Source organism: Poecilia reticulata, chromosome 15 (genome assembly GCF_904066995.2).
Source record: "Poecilia reticulata chromosome 15, P_reticulata-male-v2, whole genome shotgun sequence".
NCBI lineage: Eukaryota > Metazoa > Chordata > Actinopteri > Cyprinodontiformes > Poeciliidae > Poecilia > Poecilia reticulata.
Window position 1 is genome coordinate 19,467,258 of NC_088844.1, and position 12,279 is coordinate 19,479,536.

A 12,279-nucleotide genomic window follows, 5' to 3' on the forward strand; every position below is an offset into this window, starting at 1 on the left:
CCTGAAGGTGGCAGTGTTGACTAAATTAGATCTGATCAGATGAAGTCCTGGCTAAAGTTTTTTGGTCATATTATTTATTTAGTTCGTGATGAATTTTGACAGCATAAAGTGGATTTTACTCAGCACACTCCTTCTCTTAAATGTTTTAATAATGGCCTAACTCAAATTAATTGCGTAACACATGCCCCTACTGCTCTTGTAGAGCCTGGGCCTCTAATTAGCACATCTCACAAACCACCCAAGTCGGGGGAGAGAATGAAAAACTACTTCTTTCAAATATTAATAAATTGAACCTTGCCCATTAATTAACATGCTGGTTTTTCTCTTATGGACTCCTTTAACCGAAAATGTACTAAAAGAGGGGGTTTAAATCGTAACATGCGAGAAAAAAAGTTTCTGACAGAACCATTCAACACCCCCATAAATAATCCCAGATGGTGTCGCTCAAACGTTTGGGCTTCAGGGTGGTTAAACGCAGGCATACACATGCAAGGTGGAGTACAACACTCAAGAAGTAAAACTGTCGTAGTTTTTTGTTGATAATTTCTTTGATTAAAAACGTTTTTATCAAGCCGTGAAAATACCTGCAAGTGGACAAACTGGGCTCCTTCGCCTCTGGCAGTAATTGCTGTAAGAGTAAGTTATTCGTTAAACTATTTGTACAACACTTGTTGCAGTATATGAGTAACCAAACTTAAAAAAAAATATATATATAAATAAATTTAAAAAAAAATAGAAACGAGCAGAATGGGGTTTTTTGTTGTGTTTTTTTCCCCCTTCCAGTTTATAATTCGTGATTTAACTAGTAAAACGAGTAAATAACTTTGGTAGAAACTTTTAGGGATGTTGCGTCAGTTGCCTACAAGTATTTCCTTAAATAAAACACAATATTGGAGTCATTCAGTACAAACTATGTTACAAAGCTGTACACTCTTACCGCATGTCAGGACTCATATGCCAACCCGCTCCCCTCAAGCTGAAAATCTGGCTCACGCCATTGTTTTAAAATGGGATGAATGTACATGGTGTTCCCCTGTTTATGCTAATTCCCCCTTTTATATTTTCCAGTGGGGTTTTCCTCAAACCTGAGAGAGGTTGCACATTGCAGACAAGCGATGTTGTTGGGTTTTTTTCCCCCGGGCCAGCAGCAGTGTGCTCAGAGGTCAGGATTATAACCGTCTTGGAGGGGAATTAATGCATACAGATGAAGGCTCTCATGTGATGCCAGGTCTGAGCAGTTTAGACTTTTATTTGAATATTATTTATTTTGCAGCTAAATGCAATAACGGCAAAGGTTTATTCTCTTTTCAGACATAATTTAATGCTATCCAATACATAAATGTAGTCTATGTTCATATCAGATTTTTTTCTTTCTTTTTGCAACTTAAAAACATAATTTCCAACAGCTGGTGCCTTCCTGGAGAAACCTCTCGACCTTCTTGGATTTAAACGTTGAGTCTGTTCAAGTAGCAGATCCATATGTTAAGTGTAAAGTAATTTTACCTAAAGTAAAAAAAAAAAAAAAAAGTATTTTAAAGTTGATTCCCAGTGTGGAAATGAACTTAGTGTTGCAACTTTGGCTTTTTTTTTTTTTTTTTCAATGTTAATTTTAAAGTTGAGTACTTCTTCCTTGAGTTCATGCTACTGGAATTTCTGGTTTTTTTAATGTCTGTTTGTGTCGACACCCAGTCATCAGCGAGGCCGTGTTTGAACTTGTTTATAAATCATATTCAGTTGGACCCTGTAAGCCAAGAAAACTTGCTCTGGTAGTTCACGCAGCTTGTTATTCTCACTGGCAACACCTCTTTTTAATGTTTCCTTTTTTCTCCTGTAGATTAATCTCGTCTTGTATCTTCCTGTAAACTCAACTCCTGAGGTCTTTTGGTGTCAAACATACATAAATAAATAAATAAATACAACTTAATTAACTGCAGCTATCTATAGATCTTTTACACAAGAGGAAGCATTAGTTTTGGAAGTGGTGTGTTTCCCCCCCCCCCACCCCCCTTTCAGGGCCCTGTTCTGTTTTTGCTTCATTTTTTTGGTCAGAGTGGGGCTTAAGAGGATCAGAGTCGGGGCACAGCAGTAATTAACCTGATTAAATGATTCTTAGACTTACCACTTGGGGCTTTGGGCCCCCACGAGGCAAAATATATTAACCCTAGTTGTTGGAAGAACGACTTCAAATGATTTCTGATTTTATGTTGGGTACACTACAAACACAGTCAACATAGTTTTTTCCAACATTTCCAGTCTAGAAACTGTTATAAGGATAAAATGCAGCTTGTGCAAGGAATCTAAGATATTCACGTGTGAAGAATTTATTTTACTGTTAAGTATTGGTATGCTTGTGTGGTTTGGCTTCTTTTACAGATGGTTTAAAATTTGTTGAGTCCCATGTTAAATTCAAGTTTGTTGGATTCATTTTACCCAATTCAACAACGACGACAAAAAGCTTGTCGGATAATTAGACATCCCAGATGGGGATTATTTTAGACTGATTGATTTTTGGAAAAAATCACATTAAATTAAGTTAATATCAGGATTATCATAAGTGCGTGTTGTTGCTGGGAAACGTTTGCTTGCAGACATTATAAGACAATTCTTTTTTTCATATCCATATCTTTTCCATTTTTTTAAAAATGGGATTTTTATGTTTTTAAATGTTGGTATTGTTTTAATCATCTCACCTGCTTTTTCAGTTGCAATGAAATGCCATGAATTGTTGTTTAAAATACAGGGTACAGTGTCATATTTATATGGGAAACATATATAGATTATTTACATACAGACTGACTTTTTTAAGCTTTCTTTCTAAGATGGTTCTGGTTAATGTAAACATTTATGGTTAGAAGGTAGTTTCCTGTTGCATAGAAGGGAACACAATCTCAATTGCTCTCTCTTTGTGGACATCATTTCATAGACAACAAACATATTTGTAGTGCAGGATATTAAAAGAGCATTGCACAGTATTCCAGTTTTCCTCCATCTGCCTTTTACATGTGACAAAAGTAAAATATGCGGAGTAATTTAGTTATAGCTAAAATATAAATTGGATTATTTGATTAGCCCCAGTTTTAACATTGTTTGACAATTCATAAACTGCTTCAACATTAGCACGGAGCATGACGTGTGATGCCATATTAGTACATCAGATCACACGTGAGTTGATCGTTTTCTGAATTCAGCTGCTTTTTCTTTGAACATCCAACAGTTGCTGCACTACATTATGTGTTTTTCTTTATTCTATTGCTTCTTTAATTGTCATGCTATTTGTGTATTTTTCTTTTACTAGATGCAATATGGCTGAACTTGACTTGAACACATAAAAAGCGAAAGCCAGAAGCAGAAACAATTGTGAAACGGTTCATTTCAGACACGGAACTTGTCACAGACCCACATGAGACATGTCGACACCTACCAAGCATGAGAGAACCGTTTGCGTTCTCCTTCCCAACAAAAGCCAGCTGGACGTCAGTATCGGGGTGGGTGCTCAATGGAGCTTTGAATCTAAATCTCCATATTTTGATGGGTTTTGTTTTTGTTTTATCACAGTGATGGACATGTTTTATCACAGTGATAGACATGGGCTGGTATGATATTCTTAAGGTGCGACAACCTGTTGTAAAGAAATACATTTAATAGAAAAATTATAGATTTTTAGCAAGAAGGCTGCAATATATTCTACATCTTCTAAAATAAAACATAGATTATTGCAAATCAATTTTTTTTAATCACATCCAGTAATTAAATTGATCCTAATGTATACACATCAGCAAAAACATTAAATAAATAGACCCTAAATTTAATCCTCAATAACTCAACTTGAGGCTTCAGATCTTTAAACCAAAATCTAATGGCAGTCCCATTTAAAAACTGAGAACTTGCCTTTAAGGATACATTTCATTGGTCCTTGGTTATTTAAAGTTTACTTCTTGTCATCGCTTTATTTATTTCTCAGATTCTCATGGATTTTATTTTCTCTGAAAGGTGTTGTACGAGTAAACCTTTGCTTATTAAGTTAGCATTCTCATTGCTTACAATGTCATCCTGTTCTGATCTTTTCTAGATTTAAAAAATATATTTAAAAAAAGCTGAATTTGGGCATTTTAATTAGCCAGTTTGTTTTGGGTAGAATTGAGAGCTTTTTTATTTTTTTTCCCACAAACAGTCACTTTTGCCAGAGGAGAGCCATCTCAATCCCCCCCACCCCTCTGGAGCAAATCTGGCCTGACCCTGTAGGAGAGCCACACCCACCATCCTGTTGACACAGCCTCTCAGGACAGAATACAAAGTAAAGGTGGCACAGATTACAAGCTGCGCTTTAATTAAATCTGAAATTACTGCAGGATAACCTAGCGGCGATGAACGTAATCTAAAGTTTATTAAAAACAAAGAAATGCTACAAATATTTCTAGTGAAATGGAACACTGTACAGATTATTACAGTTACAATGATGTTAGTTCTCATGTAAACATGTTTATGGCACAGACTGGTATACGTTTTAACCTGCAGTTGTGCAGACATGTTGATTATAGTTTGCCATATTTTTTTTTTTTGTGTACGTGTCCAGAAATATTTCTAAACGACCTAATTTGGCTTGCTTGTACACAAAGGGGAAAGTGCAAGAGTCGTTTTGTTTTTTTTGTTTTTTTAAGCTCCTATACTTTCCTAGCTATGCTCAGCAACAGGTGGGGGTTGGGGCAGAACGCCACACAGCCAGAGAAAATGCATCTCTTCAAAAACCTGTAAACTTCAGGAATTGGAATTTGACCAATTACAAAGTTGTTGGCTTCTAAAAGTTTGGCGTACCTTGATGCCAATAACCAGCCCGTGTCTACACGGTGATTTGTTCAGTGTGAATGTGTAGTAAATACAGAATTCTGCGTTTTTGTTTTTCTTACTCACCGACTTCAGTTAAAGTCTACCGGACAGGATGTGTTTAACAGTATTGCGGAGCTTCTCGGAATTAAAGAGATGCACTACTTTGGCCTCACAGTACTGAGAGGTAAGTTTCCTTTCGACACCCAACTCCTACAAAAGTATTTTGAGAAAACATGACCATCAACAGCCTGATTTATTCCTGTTTACGCTACGCGACAATGGCTTGCTCCACTGTCGGTTGTTTATGCAACTTTAGAAACAACCTGTCCACAATTAAGCCGTTTTGCTCAAACAAGAAATGCCATTCTTCCCTCCACGTTTGCGCAATGTAGCGGTGTAATCCAGTTTAGCCGCAGAGCAAAGTCCTGAACTTTCTGTTTTCCAGCGTTCCCGTTTTACAAGTGCGTGGAAATGCCCCGGTAATCTTGCACGGCTCACCACTTCAACAAGCAGCCTTTTGTTTTTGCGGTGTTGGTTCAGCGATCACTCGGGCCTGGATTCCTGCAATATTAACTTCATTAATCCTGGAATGCACGCTTGCATTCCTCTGCTTCACTGAGGAGGGACGGGTTGATGATGAGGATGATGGGAAGAGGAGGGTGGGAGTCGGGAATGGATTTGTCATGACACAGGCCGCCTCATTCAGCTGTTACTCAAAGGGCCTCGATGAAGAATATGAGGCAAGGGAGTCTGAGTGAGTCAGAGTGGAAATGAGGAGATGGGAGGTTAAATGAACAAGTTGTGAAATAACTTGACGAGCGTGTTTTGGCTACACACCGTTGAACAAAAACGGGAGAAAAAAAAAATTGTCCAAGTCATGACTCAGAGAACCTGGCAGAAGATGATTCCACATAAATTACCACTGTGGTTGCAGCTTCCTGGGTTGATTATCTCAAATGTGCCATATCGGGCTGCTCTTCTATCACTCTAATGACTCTAGTTAGTGTGGGGGTAGATTTTTATAGCCTGTCATTCTTTTTTTTTTTGTCTCCTTTTCTTTGATATTGTTTTTTTTCCCCCATTTCCATCCTAGACAATGAACACATATTTTTAGACATGGAAGAGAAACTGGCCAAATACTTTTCCAAGGAGTGGAGGCAAGATTCAGGAAAGGTAAAGCGGCTAACACCTGCAGTAATTTATTTATTTTTTATTTTTTTGCCCTTTTTCTGTTTGGCCTACTTACTAAATTGTGCCTGACAGTTGAGCAGGACATATTGTTGCTTTGCTAAGTCTTTATATGACTTAAAATGTTGCACATTTTTGTCACGCTGCAAACACAAACTTCACAGAACAAAGCAGTACTTCACTGTGGAATGGAAAGAAATTTATATATTTAATAAATATATATATTTTTTAAAAATATAAACGGTGTGGGTTATAGTTACATACTTTGATACCCCTAAATAAGTGCAAGAAATCACCTAGATATAATTGGAGTGGATGAAGTTTACCTGTTTGTAAATGGCCCCAGAAGATTATTATTTGCCAAGACATTATAGAAGCTGTTATTTATTTTTGTTTTTTATGTGGTGAGACATGCAACCCTATTGTAATATTTCTCTACTTTTTTTTTTTTTCCCCTCCCCAGGGAACACTCAAGAGACAAATCCCTTTACTGCTCTTCCTTAAAGTGCAATTCTATGTTGAAAATGGAAGACTTTTTTGGTATGTCCAATACGTGCACTGCCTCCCGCCCCACTTCTGCTCATGACTTTTTTTTTTTTTTTTCCATCAACATTTGTCATTTTTGTGACTGATATCTAAATTGTTATGGTGGGGGACTGTTCTTGTTTTCCTGGCACCAGTGAGAGAAAGGCGCGGCATCTCTACTATTCTGACCTGCGGGAGCGGGTCCGGCGCTCTGAATGTCGTCAGCAGGAGGAGGTGTACTTCCAGCTGGCAGGTTACGCTCTGCAGGCTGACCTCGGTGACTGCCCGATGCAGAGGGAGGGCATGGAGGTCACCTCCTATTTTGAACCCAAGGACTACTTTCCCCCCTGGGTATGTACTAACATCTGCCAGAAACACACACACACAAAAAAACCTGTGTATAAACATTTATAATATTATTGTAGAAAATGAAGTTTCAAACACCCCCAATTATTTATTTTTTACTATGTTACAGCTATACATTTCAGTGTATTTTATTAGGGTGTAATTTGATAAACTATCACAAAAAGCATTGCAAAATTGTTAAGTGAAAGAAAAATGATGCACGATTCTCGCCATTCTTTTGAATAAATAAAAATCAAAGTGTAGCATGTTGCATTTGGGTTGTTTGGTCAAAGACGTTTGTGGCAAAGTCTGAAGAAGCTCAAGGGGTCTGAATACTTTTGCAAGGCACTAAATGTCAGCTATGCGTGTCCCACCTTCCTTCTGAAGATCATAGCTAAACGTGGGGTGAAGTACCTTCTCTGTCACGGGCCCAAAGTGCACCAGGAGCTGTGGGGCATGTCCACTCGTGATGCCATTTTCTCCTTCATCAGAGACGCGTGCCAACTGGAGGATGTCCCCGTCACATTTTACAGGCTTCAAAAGGTCAGGACACTTCATCACGGTGCTTTAAAGGGAATCCTTGTGATTTATGGGTGTCACTCTTTGAATTATTGGGCAACTGGATTGAAGATTCAGTTCAAGTTTTCCTCGGAGCTTTGAGAAGGATGAAATTGGATATTTAGTCATTCTAGACAAGTATGGAACAAGGTTTTCCAGATAATCCAGTCCAGACTTCTAGTGTAATTGTGATTTTTTTCTTTTTTCTTTTTTTTCTTTACAATTTTATGAACATACATGGATTATGGAATCTAACATTTCCAGAATGTTGTAGCAACTGCCAGGAAAGTTTGACTCGGTTCAGGAAATCCTGTTCTTATGAAGAGTAAAAGGTTCACGCCGTTGCGTTTCCAGTATGTCATCTTCCACATTTGAAGCAACTTATCTGCTGAGTCATATTTTGAAACCTGATCAATTTATTGCACAATAGACGGCAGCTTGAAATGTTATGTTAGCATCGGCTCTGCTTCTCTCTGTGACCTAAGAGGGAGGTTTGGCTGTGAAAGAGTTATCTTATCTGAGCAGCTCGGATGCCTCTCTGACATCTCATCATTCTTTCCTTCAGGACAGAAAGGAGGAGAAAGGAACAGCGCTGCTTGGTCTCACCCTGCGAGGAATGCAGGTTTATCAGGTGCGTGTTATTAATGCGCAGTTTGTACGTCAGCGCATGTGTACACAAAAACCGATTCTGTGTTGGCTCAAAGACGTTCTCCTTTGTAGCCGTGGTCCTAATAAACCCCCCGACTAGCTGTGCGAGGAATGTGTGGGATTGCCACTAAGCAGTCCGTTAAGAGATAGCCGCCTGCTGTGCCTGTCAGTTGTTTGATCTGTCAATCTGGGGCAGATTAGCGATTAGCCACCAGGCCCGACTGATTTTTGAAGCCAACAGACCGTGAGATATCTGGAGAATCTCTTGGTCTTATTAAAGTCCAGATGGCATCAAAACAAATAAAATTACATCACTTGTTCTAAAAGACGTTAAAGCAGATTCCATAATAATAATAATTCCACATTCAAAAAGCTGCTAATTAAATGTCTGCTTTGTCTCCGCAGGAAGTGAACAACATACGACAGCTGCTGTACGACTTCCCCTGGTCAAATGTCGGCCGTCTAACTTTCCTGGTGCGGACGCTTCTCGTTTGCGCGTTTCTGTTCCCTTTTGAGAGTAACGGGACTCCTTGTAATTATTTTAATGGATATTCGCAGTTAATTTTACATTGTCTCATTTAGGGGAAGAAATTTGAGATCCAGCCAGATGGCTTGCCATCGGCCAGGAAGCTGGTTTACTACACCGGCTCGTCGTTCCGTTCTCGACACCTCCTCTTGCATCTGAGCAACAGCCACCAGGTCTACCTCAGCCTGCAGCCGGCCCTCAAACACCTGCGACAGGTGGAGGAAAGCAAAGGTAAAGAGAATAACGTGTGGGATTAGCGCTGTTTGGTAGAGCCGCTGTACAGTCCTCAGTATTTAGGACCTGAAAAAGGAGTCTGACTTACTTAAGCACATATTAGATGTTTGGCTTTACAACTTTCAATGTCGCTTGCCTTGATCTTTAGAGAAGAAGCGCTACAGAGAGTCCTACATCAGTGACGACCTGGATTTGGATCCGCCGGGCAGCGAGAGCAGCCCTGGTCTGTCTCGACGCTCCACTGGCAGCTCGGGCATTGAAGCGGACGCCCGCCAGCACAGCATCAGCACAGAGATGACCTCCATGGGGGAAGAGGGTCTACAACACGGGGAGAAGTGTTTGAGCTCAGTAACCAGCCAGGACAGCTCCTCCATCTCTGAGTTTGACCTAGGCAGTAAAGATCGAAGAGAGGAGCAACAAGACGGAGGTGGGATTTGTTTTTACATGAAGCACTTAAGATGCTTGTAAAAGGTTTTCACAAAATTTGTGGTTTCTTTTTGTTTCCGTTTTTGCTCTTTGTCACACTTTAATGTCTCGTATCAGACAAAGATAACCTTATTAAATTCAAAATGCAGTTTTCAATTATAGTACCCTGTTATAAGTGGGGTTGAGGAGCTATCTAGACCAATTTGGCCTTATGTGGAAAGGTTAAATGATAAATTAATTGTAACAAAGCACAATATCTGGTCCTATGCTACTAGCCACATCCATGTCAGATTACTGCCAGACCTGTCAAATTAAGAAATCACTAGCATGAATTTGGCTAAAATATGCAACACATCATATCCCAATGAGCTGAAATTCAAAAACAGATGAGTCATTGATATCTAAGGCTAAAGATTTATGACATCAGAAAATCACCCTTAACCTCAAATAGAGGAAACGTGGAACAATGATGAATGAATTCCCAGACTAGCGTTCCAAAATTTCTCCAAGTGTGCATTAATGCCTCATCTAGGAGCCACACAGCGACCCAGATATAAACCTAGAAGAAAACCAGTTATGTTTAAGAAGCATTAGATTTCACACATGGCCAGGTTGATTCTGATGGCTTTTAGGCCTTTTTAGTAAATTAGATTATCATTTGAGAACTGCTTCTAATAATAATGATGATAAAAAAAAGTTCATTTAATGACCTGAAAAGTTTAATTGCAACAGTAAAGCAAAGACAGAATTGTGTATGCGGACTAATGAATTTTCAAAGCACTGTACCGTTTTTTTTTTCTTTTTTTTTTTTCTATAATTATTTTTTTAATGTCTATTAAACCTTACTATTAAATTCAAACTTTTTTTCCTAGATTTGTGATTGTGAAAAATTATTTTGCCTACTTAAAATGTATGCTGTTTTCTAGCGATCAAGGCCAGAGTTGTTAGCCCAGAGGAGGCTCTTGTCGATGAGCGTTGCGAAATGTCCCAGCTGGCTGATCTTCTTGGAGTGTCTATGGATTTTGCCGGACGCTCTGCAAAGACTCAATCACCAGGTATCAGTGAAGTTCACGTCTTCCTCCACATTATGTAAAAGTAGCGGCTTTTATTCTGAAACTCGGTCCCCTTTCATCATTATCAATATTGACAATTTAAATCATGTGTGCTCCACAGAATACAAAAGGCAGCCTCAACATGCTGATCAAGATGCTTTGTTGCCCATGAAGAAAATGGTAAAAAAAAAAAAAATCACTCGGAAATGTTATAACCCAACACGCCTTTAGTTCGTGTTGGATTGTATTTCCAACATTTGTTCATTTAACATCAGTTTCTTCTTCCTTCTCATCAATCCTGAAGTCCAGACCGCAGACTTTCCCCAATCGCCACAGCCTGGATGATGTCTGTCCTTGCCCACCTTCTGCACCCACTGGAATGGCTGTGCCATCCGTTTCGTCCCACATCTCTGGGCTCCCAGACGTCACACCAGGCACAAAGACATCAGTAGATCCCAGTTATTACCCCTATCTGCACTGCCAAGCCAAACCCTCCTTCTATGGCCACAGGTCGACCAACTGCCTCTCCCTGGACACTTTAAGTGATGAACAGTTCCTGGAATTCATACTCTGAGATCATGAGAAATATGCCTAAAGTGTTCCATCATTTAGAGAGCAGCGGAGCTTTGAGGCATTCTGACTGTGTTTTGCGTCATGAGGGATATTTGTATTTCATATTGGAGGCAAGATGTGGAAATTCTGTTAAGATGTGATTCCAATGGCGGGAAACAAAAACGGCGACATTTCAACAAATAAACCGCCCATATTTATTCATGATGTTTTGTACATATTGCTCTTATTTTATTGACATGCATTTAAATCATTTATTAAAAACATGGATTATTTTTTGTCTTTTGTAAAGACCACCATATGAACATTTTCTCAAGTCTTTCTTTAAACTGTGCAGAATTTCAGTTTTTTTTTTGTTGTTTTTTTTTAATCCTTCCATTGCAATTGTACGTTTAACACCAACAGCCCACCCGCATTGCTTTTTTTTTTTTTTGGTCTAATATTGTAATCAAATTTGATGTAGAACTTTTGTATTTTTTATCTTTTATGATATGCTGTTTTGCATAGATTTTTGTCAGTTTCCATTCATTCAGTTTCACAACAATCTACAAATGTGCAACCTTAACCTTTCACAAATGGCAGTGCCTTAATCTAAAGTATCTCCAGTCTGTCCTGTGTTCTGTCTGCCATAATTGCAAGACAAATGTGCTCTTGGTGAAGCACTATTTTTGTAACAAGTACTTTTTTTTTTTTTTTTTTTTTTTTTGTGTATGGATCCAAAGCATTTTTGTATTATGTAACTTCTCCCAGAACAAAGAGCCTTTGGTTTTCCCTCTGAATTTTGTCACAACCTTGGTTATTGGTGCAAAGTGAAGTCTTTAGCTAATATGAGCCACTTTGATTTATGTTCTGTCATGAAACGCATACACATTTACATAATGCCAAACAGTTATTAAAAACAGCCTTGCATTGCAAATACTCTATATATTGAATTGTAAAAAAACATCTTTTATATCAGTAAAAATAAAAAAATATTCATGGTATGAAATTATACAAGGATTTTCGTATTTCTGTTTCATGATGCATGTGTAGTTTTTCTCGCATTACAGGCAGCAGTTGGAGAGTAAATGGTGTTGACGGTGTACTGTAGGATTCTTGTCATTCCATACACTGTCTCATACTGGACAGTAGGTGTAAGTTCACAAAGAAATTCAAATCCCAAGGCTCAAACTACATATGTGTAAAATCCATGGACCACAATTGACTGCTGGTAGGAAATTGCCATGATATTAAAGTGAACATCTTAAATCACTAGAAATATTCTACCTAAAAACAGAAGACTATTTGACGAGAGTTCTAGAATGCTTCACATGTAACTGTTTCTGCAGTTGAAAATAGGAAAAAAAACCTTGTAATTCAGCATTTCAACATCCAGTATTTTTG

General features: G+C 38.5%; 1 protein-coding gene across 2 annotated transcripts; it reads left to right on the plus strand.

Moving 5' to 3' along the window:
- Window positions 1-454: 454 nt before the first annotated feature.
- Window positions 455-11,892, plus strand: zgc:172136 (FERM domain-containing protein 6). Of its 2 annotated transcripts, none has more exons than XM_008429866.3 (14): window positions 455-636; window positions 3,296-3,485; window positions 4,918-5,008; window positions 5,918-5,997; window positions 6,476-6,552; window positions 6,693-6,888; window positions 7,270-7,425; window positions 8,006-8,071; window positions 8,494-8,562; window positions 8,671-8,845; window positions 8,997-9,275; window positions 10,201-10,329; window positions 10,448-10,506; window positions 10,631-11,892. In XM_008429866.3, exons 2-14 carry the CDS (start codon window positions 3,408-3,410, stop codon window positions 10,898-10,900), a joined length of 1,725 nt encoding a protein of 574 aa, XP_008428088.1. In that variant the 5' UTR covers window positions 455-636; window positions 3,296-3,407; the 3' UTR covers window positions 10,901-11,892. The 2 variants fall into 2 exon arrangements, with proteins under 2 accessions (XP_008428088.1, XP_008428089.1); XM_008429867.3 differs by having other exon boundaries at window positions 455-630.
- The last annotated feature ends 387 nt before the right edge of the window (window positions 11,893-12,279 follow it).

Coding starts and splice junctions, on each gene's coding strand:
- zgc:172136 (XM_008429866.3), top strand. CDS start 3,408: ATGTCGACACCTACCAAGCATGAGAGAACCGTTTGCGTTCTCCTTCCC. Junction 7,426..8,005: donor CATTTTACAGGCTTCAAAAG/GTCAGGACACTT, acceptor TCTTTCCTTCAG/GACAGAAAGGAGGAGAAAGG. Junction 8,846..8,996: donor ACAGGTGGAGGAAAGCAAAG/GTAAAGAGAATA, acceptor CTTGATCTTTAG/AGAAGAAGCGCTACAGAGAG.